We start from the raw sequence: 14,814 nt of genomic DNA, 5'->3' as shown, positions 1-14,814 counted from the left end.
AACATAAATTAATAATTGATTTTATGGAAAACATGAAGAATGGTCCAGATATATCATGTATATGTTGTGATAATTTATTTTTTAAAAAATCAGTAGTTAAATGGTCTGAAGAACAAATTAAAATGAAATTATTAAAATACAATTTAGATATAAACGAATTTTTCTCATCAGTCGTAAACAATAATTCAAAATTTATTTGTAACACTTGTAAAAAACATATTTTGAATGGTATAGTTCCAAAAATGGCAGCTAATTCTAATTTAAAATTTCATGATGTGCCTGAAATTGTAACAAGCTTGTCACCTTTAGAAGAGCGTATGGTTTCACCAGTATTACCTTTTATGCAAATAAAACCTTTGCTACCTTATTCTGTAAATCCTCAACTATCATTAAAGGGAAGTATTGTAAATATAAAAGTAGAAATTAATGAGATGATTAATATTCTACCAAGAAACTTTGACGATCTATCGACCATACAAATAAAATTAAAGAGACACGAGAATCATAAATCACATTACATGTTTGAAACTATTAAACCTTCAAAAATTTGTAAAGCTTTGGAGTATTTGAAAGATAAACCATTGTATATAAATAATAATATAGAAATAGATGAAGAGTTTTTTAAAAGATATAATTCATCTTCTGAAAGTGAAGTGAACTTTGTAATTAGTCCAAGAGATAAAATTGACGAATCACAGCCTGATAATACTACACTGTAAAAAAATCTGGTGTAAAATAACACGAAACTTGTAATTTCACACATCAAAATTATAGGTTGTACGTAGTAAATTTATTTCGTTCCAAAAGTAGTTTTACTATTTTTAATAATTTTACATTATACGACTATGTAATTTAATAGTTTTGTGTAAATTTACTACGTCCGACGTAGGAAAATTTGATCACTATGTCCGACGTGGTATTTTTACATTGCGTGTATTTCTACACTTTGACGTAATATTACGTCGCACGATCTCTGTACAATTACATGGCGAATGTAATTTTCTTATTCCTTTAAGATTTTCAAAAAATTTTCAAGTTTTTATAAATAACTCTAAAAAAGTGTATATAATGTACATTTATAGAAAGTATATGCTAATTTATAAGTAAATAATAATATAACAAAAAGTTTTGGGCTATATTTCATAAATACAAAAAGTTACGACTGAAAATATTATTTCAAAAAATATTTGCAGGTTATGTAGATTACAGTCGGCGTGTAAAAATACCACGTCGGACATAGTGACCAAACTTTCCAACGTCGGACATAGTAAATTTACAGCAGATTTTTTTACAGTGTAAAATAGAAAATAATATAAATAGTGATGATGAAGATTCAGATTTAGAAAATATTGTTATTGACAATAATGATGAAATATTAATTATTGATAGAAACAAAACACTCATTGAAGAAAAAAAAGATATTATACCCGGATCAGGAAAATGTCCTTTACCATGGCATGTTATTAAAAATATTGATGAACTATGTTTCCCTTGTATATTTGGTGGTTTCCCAATGGACGAAAATGAAAAATTATCATATTCAGAGCGTGTTAAATCTGAATGCCGTAGAACAGATAGAAGATCCTGCATTCCACAGAGAATTTTATTTATGGCAGATAGAACAATTGAATTGTCTGTGTGGTCAAATCTAAATGTTTGTTTAAGAAAACATAAATCGAAAAATTCGTTGCAAGCTAAACATGTAAAAGATCCTGAAATTCTTAACGAAATAATAAAACACGATGATGGTTTTAGATTTTTAAAATACGTGAGAGGTTCTCCAGCATATTGGGAATACAAAAAAAAAAGTTTATTCTCATTATTAAATTTATGTGGCATTCCAACCTTTTTTATTACCTTTTCTGCAAATGAACGTGAATGTCCAGAGTTATTAAAAATATTATATACTTTAAAATATAAAAAAATAATTAATGCAGCAGATGCACTCTTTCTTGATAACGATTCAAAAACTAAGTTAATACGTGATGATCCAATAACTTGTGTCAGATACATTGAAAATAAATTCCATGAAATTTCAAAATTATTAGAAAATAAAAACGGACCATTTGGTGAGAATTTTGTTATAGATTATTTTGAAAGAAGAGAATTTCAAGCAAGAGGATCTGTCCACACACATAATTTAGTTTATTGTAATAAAGCTCCAATCTTTGAAAAAGAAAATAAAGAATCACATTTAGAATGCACAAAATTTGTTGATAGATTTATAACATGCAAGTATGATTCAGAAAATCCATTAATTGTTCTACAGCGCCATAGACACACACAAACATGCAATAAAGGCTTAAAAAATAAAAATAAATGTAGATTTCATTTTCCTATGTTTGTTATGGATGAAACAACAATCCTTTATCCACTTACAGAAAATGAAAAAATAAATTTAAAAAACAAATTGAATAATTTGAAGAAAATAAAAAATTTAATGAAAACATACTTTGAAAATATTACATCTGTACTTTATGAAGACATGTTAAACACCTTAAATATATCTAAAAATGAATACATTAATTCAATTAGATGCACTTTAAAAAGGCCGAAGTTATTCCTGAAACGTAGAAGTCAAGATGTATCCATCAATCCATATAATATTACTTTACTAACTTTAATGGAATCGAATATGGATATCCAGTTTGTATTAGATCCATTCTCATGCGCCTCTTACATGATAAATTATATAACAAAAATTGACGCAGGTTTATCTAAATTACTAAATGAAGCAGCTACAGATATAAATAATGGAAATTTAAGCTTAAAAAACAAATTAAAAAAAATTGCCAATGTTTTTATTAATGGACGCGTTTTATCAAGTCAAGAAGCCGCATATCATGTGTTATCATTACCTTTATGCAAATGTAGCAGAGCGGAAATATACGTTAATACTGTTCCAATTGAAAATAGAGTTAGAATGCTTAAAAGGAAGAGAGATTTAGATAATTTAAGTGAAGACAGTATTGACATATATTATTCCAATATATTTTATAAATACGCTAATCGAGAAAAAGATTTTGAAGATTTATGTTTAGCAGATTTTGCTTCAGATTTAAAAAATGTCAATTCTGTACCAGAAAATAGTGATGATGATTTTGAAAAAGAAAATATTAATAAAACAAGATTAAAGAAAAGAATTCTTAGATACAGAAAGTATAACAAAGTTAAAGATCCTTCAAACTATTACAGAGAACAATTATTACTATTTGTTCCTTGGAGAAATGAAGAATTAGAAATTCAAAATTTAAATGTAGAAGAAGAATATAATAAAAATTTAGCTACCATTGATATAAACAGAAATAAATTTAATATAATTGGAGACGAAAAAATGGAAGAAGCATTGATTGAGGCAGAAGCAGTTATTGATAGTGACGAAGAAAACAATTCTGAAATCGAAATTGACTTAAACAATAAATTTGAAGTTGATATTTTTGATCAAACAAACAACAATAATAATAATAATATAAAGAAATGTTTACATGATGAAAATATAAAACAAATAAATAGAATTGCTGTACCAGTAGTTAATAACAAGGAAACAATTTTCCAACTTATGACTGAATTGAATAAAAAACAAAGACTTATTGCAATGCACATTTTAAATTGTTTTAAAATGGACAAATTACCTTTAAGAATATTCATTAGTGGATCAGCAGGTGTGGGTAAAAGTAAACTTATAGACACAATTTATCAATTAATTTCTAATTATTTGAATGAAAATCCGAATTTCAATCCTGAAACAATTAAGATATTGTTATGTGCGCCATCTGGTAAAGCAGCTTTTTTAATTAATGAAGTCACATTACATACAGCATTCGCTTTACCAATAACTCAATATGGAGGACAAATTTCAGAGCTTTCTTCAAATGTCGCAAATAATTTAAGAGAGAAAATTAATGATGTAAAATTAGTTATAATAGATGAAATTTCGATGGTAGGAAGTTGTACACTGTCAAGAGTGGACTTTCGATTAAGGCAAATTAAAGGTATCAATGAAAGTTTTGGAGGTATTTCGGTCATTCTTGTTGGAGATTTATATCAATTACCGCCAGTGATGGACAGAGCTATATATTTACCACCAAAGGATTTGACATTAAACGTTTTTGCTCAAAATATTCTGTGGGATGAATTCTATTATTTTGAATTAACAGAAATTATGAGACAAAAGGATGACGTAAAATTTATTAAAGCTTTAAATAACCTAGCAAATGGACAATTATCGACAGATGATGTAAATCTTTTTTCATCAAGAATTGTTAAAGAAAACGAAGTTCCTGAAGATGCAATTCGATTGTATGTAGAAAATAAAATGGTTGACATGTATAATGACAAAAAAATAAAGAAAAGTGATAAAATTTGTTATGTATCAACAGCTATAGATCATATTTTAGGTAAAATAGACTCAAATAAAATGAAAAATTTAAAATCAATTACAAAACAAAAAAAAAGAACTGAATGTGGTGGATTGTCCTATAAAGTAAAATTTAAACTTGAAATAAAGTACATGATAATTACAAACTTAAATGTTGAAGATGGAATGGTAAATGGAGCTTGTGGGATTTTAAAAAATATAACTTTAAATGATGCTGGTCAATTGTGGATTTTATGGTTGGATTTTAATAATGTAAAAGTTGGTAGTAAAATTCGCTGTGAATATCATGCGTTTATGATAAAAAATAATATAAATTTAAATTTGGTACCAATAATCAAAATTTGTTTACCTATTTGTGAAAATGAAAGAGTAGGGTATAGAATCATAAGAGAACAATTTCCTTTGGTTCCAGCGGAAGCACTCACAATCCACAAGAGTCAAGGTCAAACTTATGATAAAGTTTGCATTGACTTTAGCAAAAATTACAGAGTTACCAAACCTTTATTGTATGTTGCTTTCAGTAGAGTTAGACATCTTAATGACTTGTATATTATAGGAAACTTAAGTATCTTAAATTTAAAAACTGACCAAATTTTGAAACAAGAGATTATTAGACTAAAATCAGAGAAACTTTTAAGTTTGTCATACATTAATGAAATTCCAGGAAATCCTAAAATAATTTATCATAATTCCTGTTCATTGAAAAAAAATTTTAAGTATGTATTGTGTGATGATTGGTATCAGCAGGCTGATATTTTAATATTTTCTGAAACTAGAATGAAAATGAACAATAATAACATACAAATTAATGGATATAAAATTGCTTTTATGTCAGAAATTGATAGTCCTACATTACCAAGAGGAATTATTTGTTTCGTAAAATTGAATATTCCTTTTCAAATTGTTAAAAATATAAGAAAAACAGAAATGATTTTTGATTATCAACATCACATAGACTTATTTCATATATGTATAAAAGATTGAGACATTATCAGCGGTTATAAATCACCACGCACAACAAACCAAATGTTTATAAAACATTTGACTGAACTTATTAAAGAAACAAAAAACAAAAAAAAATTATAATAGGAGATTTTAATATTGATTGTTATCATGATAATTCTTTTCTAGAAAGATATTTATCAAATTATAATTTCAAAAGAGGAATTAATACAAAAATTTCTACTACTAATTACAACACTCAAATTGATGTCATATTTGTTTCTAAAGAGATAAAAAATTTTTCATCAGGCGTATATGAAAGTTTTTTCTCGGACCACAAACCTGTTTTTATTGGATTAAATGTTGATAAAAACACAGAAAGCATTTCAAGTTTCAATAAAACGAAGAGTAATTTATGTGCCAACAACTCAAATATTATGGATACTATTGTTATAAAAAAAGAGTTTTTAAATAATAATAGTCTTTCATTAGAAAATATGCCACCACTAAAAAAGGAAAGATTAAGTATCGATTTAAAAGAACAATTTTCAATTACTTCATCTTATTCGAAGATTCAAGAAATTAAAAAATCTAATGAATCTCAAATTTTATCAATGCAAGAGAATAGCATCATTTGTATAAATGACACAGTTAACTTATTAAAACATAATTTGTCATTAAAAAAAAAAAACAAATAGAATTACAGGACGATGTAAAAGATAGAATTTTAAATATATCAAGCTATTTACAGGATTTTGAATTAGATATAATAATAGAAATTATATGTTTAAATACAATTTACGACCCGATAACAGTATTAAGTATACAAGTTCCTGATAATATTAAACAAACATCAATGAAAGATCTTCAAATTTTTGGTGGACTTGAATCATTTCATTGGAGATGCCTTTATTATGACTTAAGTAAATTACATATTTATGATAGTTTATACTGGAGAACTTTAAAATATGATGATTTATGTGACGATGAAAAAGAATATATACTATACCGTTATGGAATATATAATAGTAATGATATAATTATTGAAAAAATGAATGTAATTCAACCTGACTTTATATCATGTGGAGTATATGCAGCAGCTTTTGCTTCATCAATTATTTTAAATAAAAATCCATGTAATATATGTTACTCGCTAAATGTAAAATCGATGAGAAAACATTTTTTGAAAATATTAAAAGACGAAGCTCCTAGTGATTTTCCAGAACAAATATAACATATATTTTAATATAGATAAAACAAATATAACATATGGGCAATTCCACGTGAGATTTCAGTCGACCACTTAAAATCGGCCAAAAATATTTTTTTTCTATTCTGTATTGAAAAAAAACAGATACGTATTTTTTTATTATTTTTTTGGAGGCCAAATTTTTGAGTTATGAATTTTCAAAATTTTCGTTTTTTAAATGAAGATATATTTTTAATGTCAGATAACTCAAAAAATATTGCTTCTTTTCATTTTTTGACAAGAAAAAAAAAGTTTTGTTTTTCTCTCTACTTTTGAATAATCATAACAAAAAATTTTTTTTTTCATTTTTTATTAAAAAAATAAAAAAATTTTATAAACAAATTAATTTTTTTTAAGTTTGGGTATGATAAATTTTTAATTTTCTTTTTTTAAAACATACCTGGAAATGATAAGAAGGTTTTGCAAAAAGTTTCAGAGTGGGCCTGACAAGTTTGATGGGTCCAAAAAAATAATTAAGCTGTCCGTGCAGGTCGCACGCACGCGGCACAATGGGAATTTTTTACAATTTATTATTAAAAATTGTTTAGAGCCTACAAATTTTATCAGATTTTGATTATTATTGAATTTGGAGGCTCTAAACAATTTTTAATAATAAATTGTAAAAAAATCCCATTGTGCCGCGTGCGTGCGACCTGCACGGACAGCTTAATTATTTTTTTGGACCCATCAAACTTGTCAGGCCCACTCTGAAACTTTTTGCAAAACCTTCTTATCATTTCCAGGTATGTTTTAAAAAAAGAAAATTAAAAATTTATCATACCCAAAGTTAAAAAAAATTAATTTGTTTATAAAATTTTTTGATTTTTTTAATAAAAAATGAAAAAAAAAATTTTTTGTTATGATTATTCAAAAGTAGAGAGAAAAACAAAACTTTTTTTCTCTTGTCAAAAAATGAAAAGAAGCAATATTTTTTGAGTTATCTGACATTAAAAATATATCTTCATTTAAAAAACGAAAATTTTGAAAATTCATAACTCAAAAATCTGGCCTCCAAAAAAATAATAAAAAAACACGTATCTGTTTTTTTTTAATACAGAATAGAAAAAAAATATTTTTGGCCGATTTTAAGAGGTCGACTGAAATCTCACGTGGAATTGCCCATATATTTTAATATAGATAAAATGTATCTGATTTTAAAATTAAAATAAATATAAGAATTTAAAAATTTTGTGTTTTATTAAATTTTGTTATTTTAAATATTATGATAATTTTGAAAATTAGTAAAATTTATGATAAACTCTATAACATTAATTTTTATTTGGATTTATTAAAAAGAATATTTATTAATTATATTTAATAAACTATTAAAATTATTTGACTTTTAAAATTATATATAAAAATATATATTGAGGAAGCTTAATGGTCATGAAATGAACAACTTGTTAATAAATATTTTAAATTTTCACAAAAAATTGAAATTTTGTATTTTTTGACATTTTATCTTAACACTTTAAAATAATTATTCTAAATTAAAAAATTAAACAATTAGTATATATTATATTGAGGAAGCTTAATGATCATGAAATGAACAACTTGTATTGTTATCCAATAGCTAACTCCCAAATATAAACGATTTGTCCCTCCAGATGTTTAGTCCAATACTCCAGTTTTCTCAGTGTACATGAATCGATTCGTTTTTATGTCAGGAATGCAATTTCGACAAGAATTAATAAAAATTTTAATATAGAAAAAGTTATTTCAAAAAATCCAAAAATTAATTTTCTCAAAAACTAAAAAATTGTTGAAAAAATTTCTTTTTTTAGATATTTTTGAAAATCCTTCTGTCTGATTTTTGGTATTCGTGACCGTAATACACCTACAAAATTTTATCAAAATCCGTCAAGACGTGTAAGAGAAAATTTGTCCACAAGAATCGGTGACATACACACACACACACATACATCCGGACATTTGTTCCTCTCGACGAATTATATATACTACACTTGAAAATTTGTAAAAATAATTGATTCTAAAAAATTCGGAAATCGACATCACTATAAGGCTTCCTTTATGAGGAAGCAAAAATGAACATTCTTTTTTAAAAAATTGTATTAATTTGTTAACTTTGATTAAAATAAAAAATTAGAATCAGAAATAATTATTACCTCAAAAATCGGTCTACAGGGATGTCTTAAAAATTTATTCCCTTTTGATTTCAATCAAAGAACACTCAAATCGGTTAGAAATTGCAGGTTGTAGACATTTTTGAACAGTAAATTGTAAAAACATTTCATTGTGCGACGGTTTATCATTTTTCAATTTTGCAGAAATAAATTTATAACTTTGTTAAAATTAATTTTCACTATTTCATTTTTATTTTGATATTAAATACAACTCTTTAGCTTTAAGTTATACTTAGTACTTTATTTATGTGACTCTCGAATTGAATTTTTTTAAATAAATAAATGAAAGATTCACCTCGAGTATACTCAGGTTAAACCGTAAGGAGGTTAACTAAATGTGAGTTGTAATTTAATTAAATTAAGTAGACATTAATTATTATCTATTTTTAATTCAAAATAAAATTGTATAAATTAACTAAAAAGTGTAGCCAACTATTCTATTAAACATCAACAAACTTCTAATCAAGAAACTATTATTATTTGAATGTATTTGATAAAGAATTTTGTTTTTATTATTTTGAAAGTAATGCCCAAATAAAAAATTCTGAGAATCTCGGTACTTTCGCTCGAATTATTTTTATTTAACTATAATAATCTTCGAATTCTTTCATTCAGTCTGTCCACAGCGTGTACATATATTCTGTTAGCAGTGAGAAAGAAGGCATGATAAAGAGAAAGAGAGGGAGGTAACGCCTATTTCTTTGGTTTACAGAAGAGCATAATTGTTTTCTCCATTTTCCGTGTCAGGTAGAAAGAGAGGAACAGGAATAGGTAGGGGAAGGAAAAGTAAGGAATTTCACTTTCAAGCCAAAATACGAAAAAGGCGTCTTATTTCCTTATTGGCTAATTTTTTTTTCTCACTCACAGATAGATTAAGGATTGAAAGAGAGGAAGATCGAGAACGAGGTATGAGTGAAGGGTTTAAATTTTATCGTTGTTCTATAAACCAAATGGGAAATTTTTCACCAATTTTTAACCCCCACGCCACCTCTGGTTGTGGACAATCGCAAATATATATATATATATATATATATATATATTAAATAATTAAATTAATTTTTTTTAATGTATGTATATCCAATTTATATTGGGAATATGACGATGGAGATATTAAAAATATACTTTTATTTCTGTGATAATGTAGGGGAGAGTCTCCAGTTGTGAGACGGGTTTCATTTTTGACCCGTAAATTGTAAACAGGTAAACGAAATTGTAAATAAAATACACCGTTGAAAGGTAACAGAAATACGCAACTTTTATTAAAAGAAAGTATAGTGTTTCGATGAACTCAAAAAATTTTACGATACATTTTCCGAGCACATCGCTTTTTTCAAAAAAAAAAAATGTCTCCAGTTGTGAGACACTCATTAAAAATTGCTAAAATTTAATAAGTTTGACATAAAACGTTATGTTTAGTAGAAATAATTAAATATATTAATAATATATATTATTATATACTAAATAATAATATTTATTCGCCAAAATATGAATATCAAATAAACACAATTTAATAGCTTCAACAAGAGCATTAAAATTGATTTCTTCTGAATCAATTGACTTTTTTCCACTTGACATGCCCAAAAATACTAGAAAAAGAAATCAAAACAACATTTAAATAGTATGCCTGCAAATTTGTATTTTTTATGCTGCCCAGATGGGTGTTGACACCGTCTCACAACTGGTTATATGCTGTGTCTCACACCCAGAAATTGGCGCTATTCTGAAAAAGGAAAATTAAATTATTTTCAACCGTAGATTGGAACAATGCAATATTGCATCACAAAATATAAGGAAAAGACTAAAAGAAAATGCATTACATTTACCTTTTCCAATTAATTAACTTGGAAAAAAGTACTTTGCATTTATTGAAAAACGCTTTTTAGTCGATTATCACACACAGTGTTGGTATTTAATAAAAACAGTTTATATATCCGCTTCGGCGTACATGAAAAAGTTGGCTCATGTAAAAAGAAATGTTTTTATATAAACCAATCGGATTTTTAATATTGCATGTTAAAAAAAATTGACTGTCTCACAACTGGAGGTGTCTCACAACTGGAGACTCTCCCCTATACAAAAGTCAAACTTGTTTTCAATGAAAAATATGTCAACATAGGTATAAGTATTGTATTGTTTTTGCTTCCTCTTAAAGGAAGCCTTATAGTGATGTCGATTTCTGAATTTTTTAGAATCAATTATTTTTACAAATTTTAAAGTGTAGTATATATAATTCATCGAGAGGAACAAATGTCCGGATGTATGTGTGTGTATTAGGGTGTCCGTTATTTCCCAAGTTAGCTATTTTCATTTAGGTAGCGTCAAAATCGTTTCTTTTTGACCTAAAAACAATTCTAGAAACTAGAAAAAAAATTTACGATGCCGTTTAACCCTGCCTAAATAACAATACTTTTCCCATTTAATTAACATGGGATTTTTGCACTTTTTAGAAAATAATTTTTATTTCGTTTATAATACTCTTTGACTAACCAACAATGCTTTATTTTGCTTCTATTATGATTCATTTAGATAGAAAAATTTTCATATTATCGCGAAAAATTTATTACACAAGTTTTAAAAAGGTCGATTTCATTTTTATTGATTTTTCTGATTATTTTGCTAAATCTACTTATTAATTAATTTTTATTCGGTATTTCATTGAAAGTTTCTTGTTTCATGCATCCAATTGTACCATAACAATAATTTCAATTCATAAACTATCCAATAATCACACAGCAGACTGAATCCATTTCAAATCAGGCATGTCGAATAACTTCATGTTGTAGAAAAAAAATTGTTTTGCTTGTATTTTTTTTCTTTTGAGTATAATTTAATTTTCTTTCTTGGGTCTTGTCCTCTTCACAATCCAGTTTGAAATTTGAAAAAATATTAAAAATGATAAAAATAGGAGATGATTTTCTGAAAATAAATAAGATCAATTTTCTCAAAAACACCACCTTTTTTTGTTATCAAATTTTTACTACAAATTTTTAAAATAATTGTGAACACTTCCTATGAATTTCTAGCGGGCTTAACCATTCTGGCAATCAGGAGAATTTTTTTTTACAAATTTTCAAATTGTTAACGTTCACGTCAACAATGTTATAACGATTCATTTGTTTTTAAAAATGTAAGTTAACAATTTGAAAATTTGCAAAAATAAATATTTAAAAAAAATTCTCTTGATTGACAGAATGGTTTAGCCCACTTGAAATTCATAGGAAATGTTCATAATTATTTTAAGAATTTTTTAGTAAAAATTTGATAACAAAATTAATTAATAAGTAGATTTAGCAAAATAATCAGAAAAATCAATAAAAATGAAATTGACCTTTTTAAAACTTGTGTAATAAATTTTTCGCGATAATATGTAAATTTCTCTATCTAAAGGAATCATAATAGAAGCTAAATTAAGCATTGTTGGTTAGTCAAAGAGTATTATAAACTAATTAAAAATTATTTTCTAAAAAGTGCAAAAATCCCATGTTAATTAAATGGGAAAAGTATTGTTATTTAGGCCGGGTTAAACGGCATCGTAAAATTTTCTTCTAGTTTCTAGAATTGTTTTAAGGTAAAAAAACGATTTTGACGCTACCTAAATGAAAATAGCTAACTTGGGAAATAACGGACACTCTAGTGTGTATAGGTGTGTGTGTGTGTGTATGTCACCGATTCTTGTGGACAAATTTTCTCTTACACGTCTTGACGGATTTTGATAAAATTTTGTAGGTGTATTACTATCACGAATACCAAAAATCAGACAGAAGGATTTTAAAAAATATCTCAAAAAAAAATTTTTTTCAACAATTTTTTAATTTTTAAAAAAATTAATTTTTTGATTTTTTGAAATAACTTTTTTGTACATTAAAATTTTCATTAATTCTTGTCAAAATTGCATTCCTGACATAAAAACGAATCGATTAATGTGTATAAAGTATATATTTTATCAATATTTATAGAATTAATAAATATTTTAATTTTTCACAAAAAATTGAAATTTTGTATTTTTTGAAATTTTATCTTAACACTTTAAAATAATTATTCTAAAATAAAAAATTAAACAATTGGTATATATTATATTGAGGAAGCTTAATGATCAGGAAATGAACAACTTGTTTTATATTATTTTAGATTATCTGAAGAGGGCTGAAAATCAGCCGAAACGTTTTGACGTGCAATTAAATTGTAAATGTACAATAAGTGACTAAAGATAAAAGAAAAAGTAAGTAACATCTTATCATTTAACTATAAATAAACTAATTTATTTCTAAAACCGAACGATCAGATTACAGTCCATTAATGTACAAGTTTCATTAAAACTTTATTAAAATAATGTTTTTATCCCACATGCACAAAAATACCCCTTTTGATAGCAGACGACAGGGAGGAAAGTCATTCATTTCTTCGACCGTATGAAAACGGCCGCCATTTTCATACAAGTCCACAGTGGGCCAGGAACCACAAAAAGTTGCCAAAATTATAATGCAAATTTTTATTGCAACCAAACTGCGTAGTTTACTGTTTTTGAGGTCGCTGATTACGAATTTGGAGTTAGTTTTTAAAAATTCAAAATGGCGGATCCAATATGGCGGATCGATTTTTCAAAATCTTAACAAATTGAGTTTAATTTTGTCACGAGGGGGTTTTTGAGGTTGCTAATTGGGATATATTCGCTCATTCATATTTGTGTCTAGGAATAATGCGTGTTAAGTTGTCGCGACTGCTTTTGTTGCAGAGACAAAGAAAATCAGAATTGCTCTGATGAGCCGGTTCCGGTTGTGGGCACCCTTGAAAAATCAGCTAAAAATAGAAAAATATTAAAGGAAACCAACACAAATAAAGAAGAAATGAAAGTTTCTTTATTTTAAAAGACTTTGCCGGGATAACGAACAAAAATGATGACACGTTTTCACACTATGCTCATCGCTAACAAAAGCATAATGCTTGCATGTGAAGTAGCTAGTACGCAAACCATAACGCACTTCTAATACACTGAACGACTATATTCATCGCATTTAATGGAGTTTGCGGCTGTCACTTTCCTTGGCAGAAAGTTTAGATAGATGAGACAGTAGTCCACATCATTGTCAGATGGTAGATCCTCCTTAACATAAAGGTGCCCACAACCGGGAATGATAGTCATTTTTTAAGAAGACCAACACATTTTGTGATGCAGGATTTTGGTTAAACACGAAGGTAAATCACAAAATATAATGACAACACTGAAAAAAAATTAAACCCTTTTTTTCTGAACGAATCTACACCCATATGTTGCTCTTCGAAAACAATACAAAATTACTTTTTTATTTATTTAATGCAAACTTTCTTTATTATGCTCACAGCTATTACACAAATGCATATATTTGTTTCGTTATCAATACGAAAAGTCCGTATTGTCAACGAACACGACTTGCAATACTTAGATCAGTAAAGTCTTCTTGCCGTCGAAGTTTACGTAGGGATGCCCACAACCGGCGCACTTCCCCTATATTCTATTTAAACTTAAATAATAAATTGTTCTTGTTTCTATAAATGTGCTGTGTATTTTTAATAAAACAAAGTCACAACAATTGGCGACGAGGATTAAAACGATTAAAGAAATAATTGAGTGAATATTTGACAGTGACGCGTGTTGAAAAATGTCGGAGATGGAAAAGTTGAACTTAAAAAGAAAAGAACTGGAAGAGTTCGAAAAAGAGTTAAGGCATGCACAACGTGATATTGATAATGCAAAGCAACAGTTGCTAAATGATCGTCGCAACCTCCTTGAGGAAAATCAAAGGAACGTCGAGACGAAAAGAGAGGCTACATCGTCGTTTGGCGAATCGTTACGCCAACAGGAAACCGTCGGCTTAGTGGAAAACTGTACCATTTCAGGTAGTCGTTATAAACTATACCATTTCAAAAGTTTGTTATAAAACATACCATTTCGATGAAGATCTATAAAAGCGTTGCACTAAAGAATTTCTAATGATTAACAAGCAATTAATTTAAATTATTAGAAATTTTGAATTAATTCATTGAAAAGATGAACAAGAGTATATTTAAGATACCGTTTTTTAAAAAAGCATAACCTTATTTTATGTCTAGCAGCAGTGTTGACA

At 26.8% G+C, this 14,814-nt stretch overlaps 1 protein-coding gene across 1 annotated transcript; it reads left to right on the top strand.

Annotated features, from left to right (window-relative positions):
- Positions 1-3,334: 3,334 nt before the first annotated feature.
- LOC122504551 (ATP-dependent DNA helicase PIF1-like) lies at positions 3,335-12,918 on the top strand. The gene is made up of 3 exons (XM_043615709.1): positions 3,335-4,397; positions 9,581-9,619; positions 12,842-12,918. The coding sequence occupies exons 1-3, from the start codon at positions 3,335-3,337 to the stop codon at positions 12,916-12,918; spliced, it is 1,179 nt and encodes a 392-aa protein (XP_043471644.1).
- The last annotated feature ends 1,896 nt before the right edge of the window (positions 12,919-14,814 follow it).

This window comes from Leptopilina heterotoma, unplaced genomic scaffold (assembly GCF_015476425.1).
Source record: "Leptopilina heterotoma isolate Lh14 unplaced genomic scaffold, ASM1547642v1 Lhet_304, whole genome shotgun sequence".
NCBI classification, from domain to species: Eukaryota; Metazoa; Arthropoda; class Insecta; order Hymenoptera; family Figitidae; genus Leptopilina; species Leptopilina heterotoma.
This window is presented reverse-complemented; position numbering and strand designations above follow the sequence as displayed.

Bases quoted from the DNA above. Each gene is read 5' to 3' on its own strand.
- LOC122504551 (XM_043615709.1), top strand. From the start codon at position 3,335: ATGGAAGAAGCATTGATTGAGGCAGAAGCAGTTATTGATAGTGACGAA. The intron at 4,398-9,580 runs GTAAAATAGACT...TCTCACTCACAG, and splicing joins AGCTATAGATCATATTTTAG to ATAGATTAAGGATTGAAAGA. The intron at 9,620-12,841 runs GTATGAGTGAAG...ATATTATTTTAG, and splicing joins AGAGGAAGATCGAGAACGAG to ATTATCTGAAGAGGGCTGAA.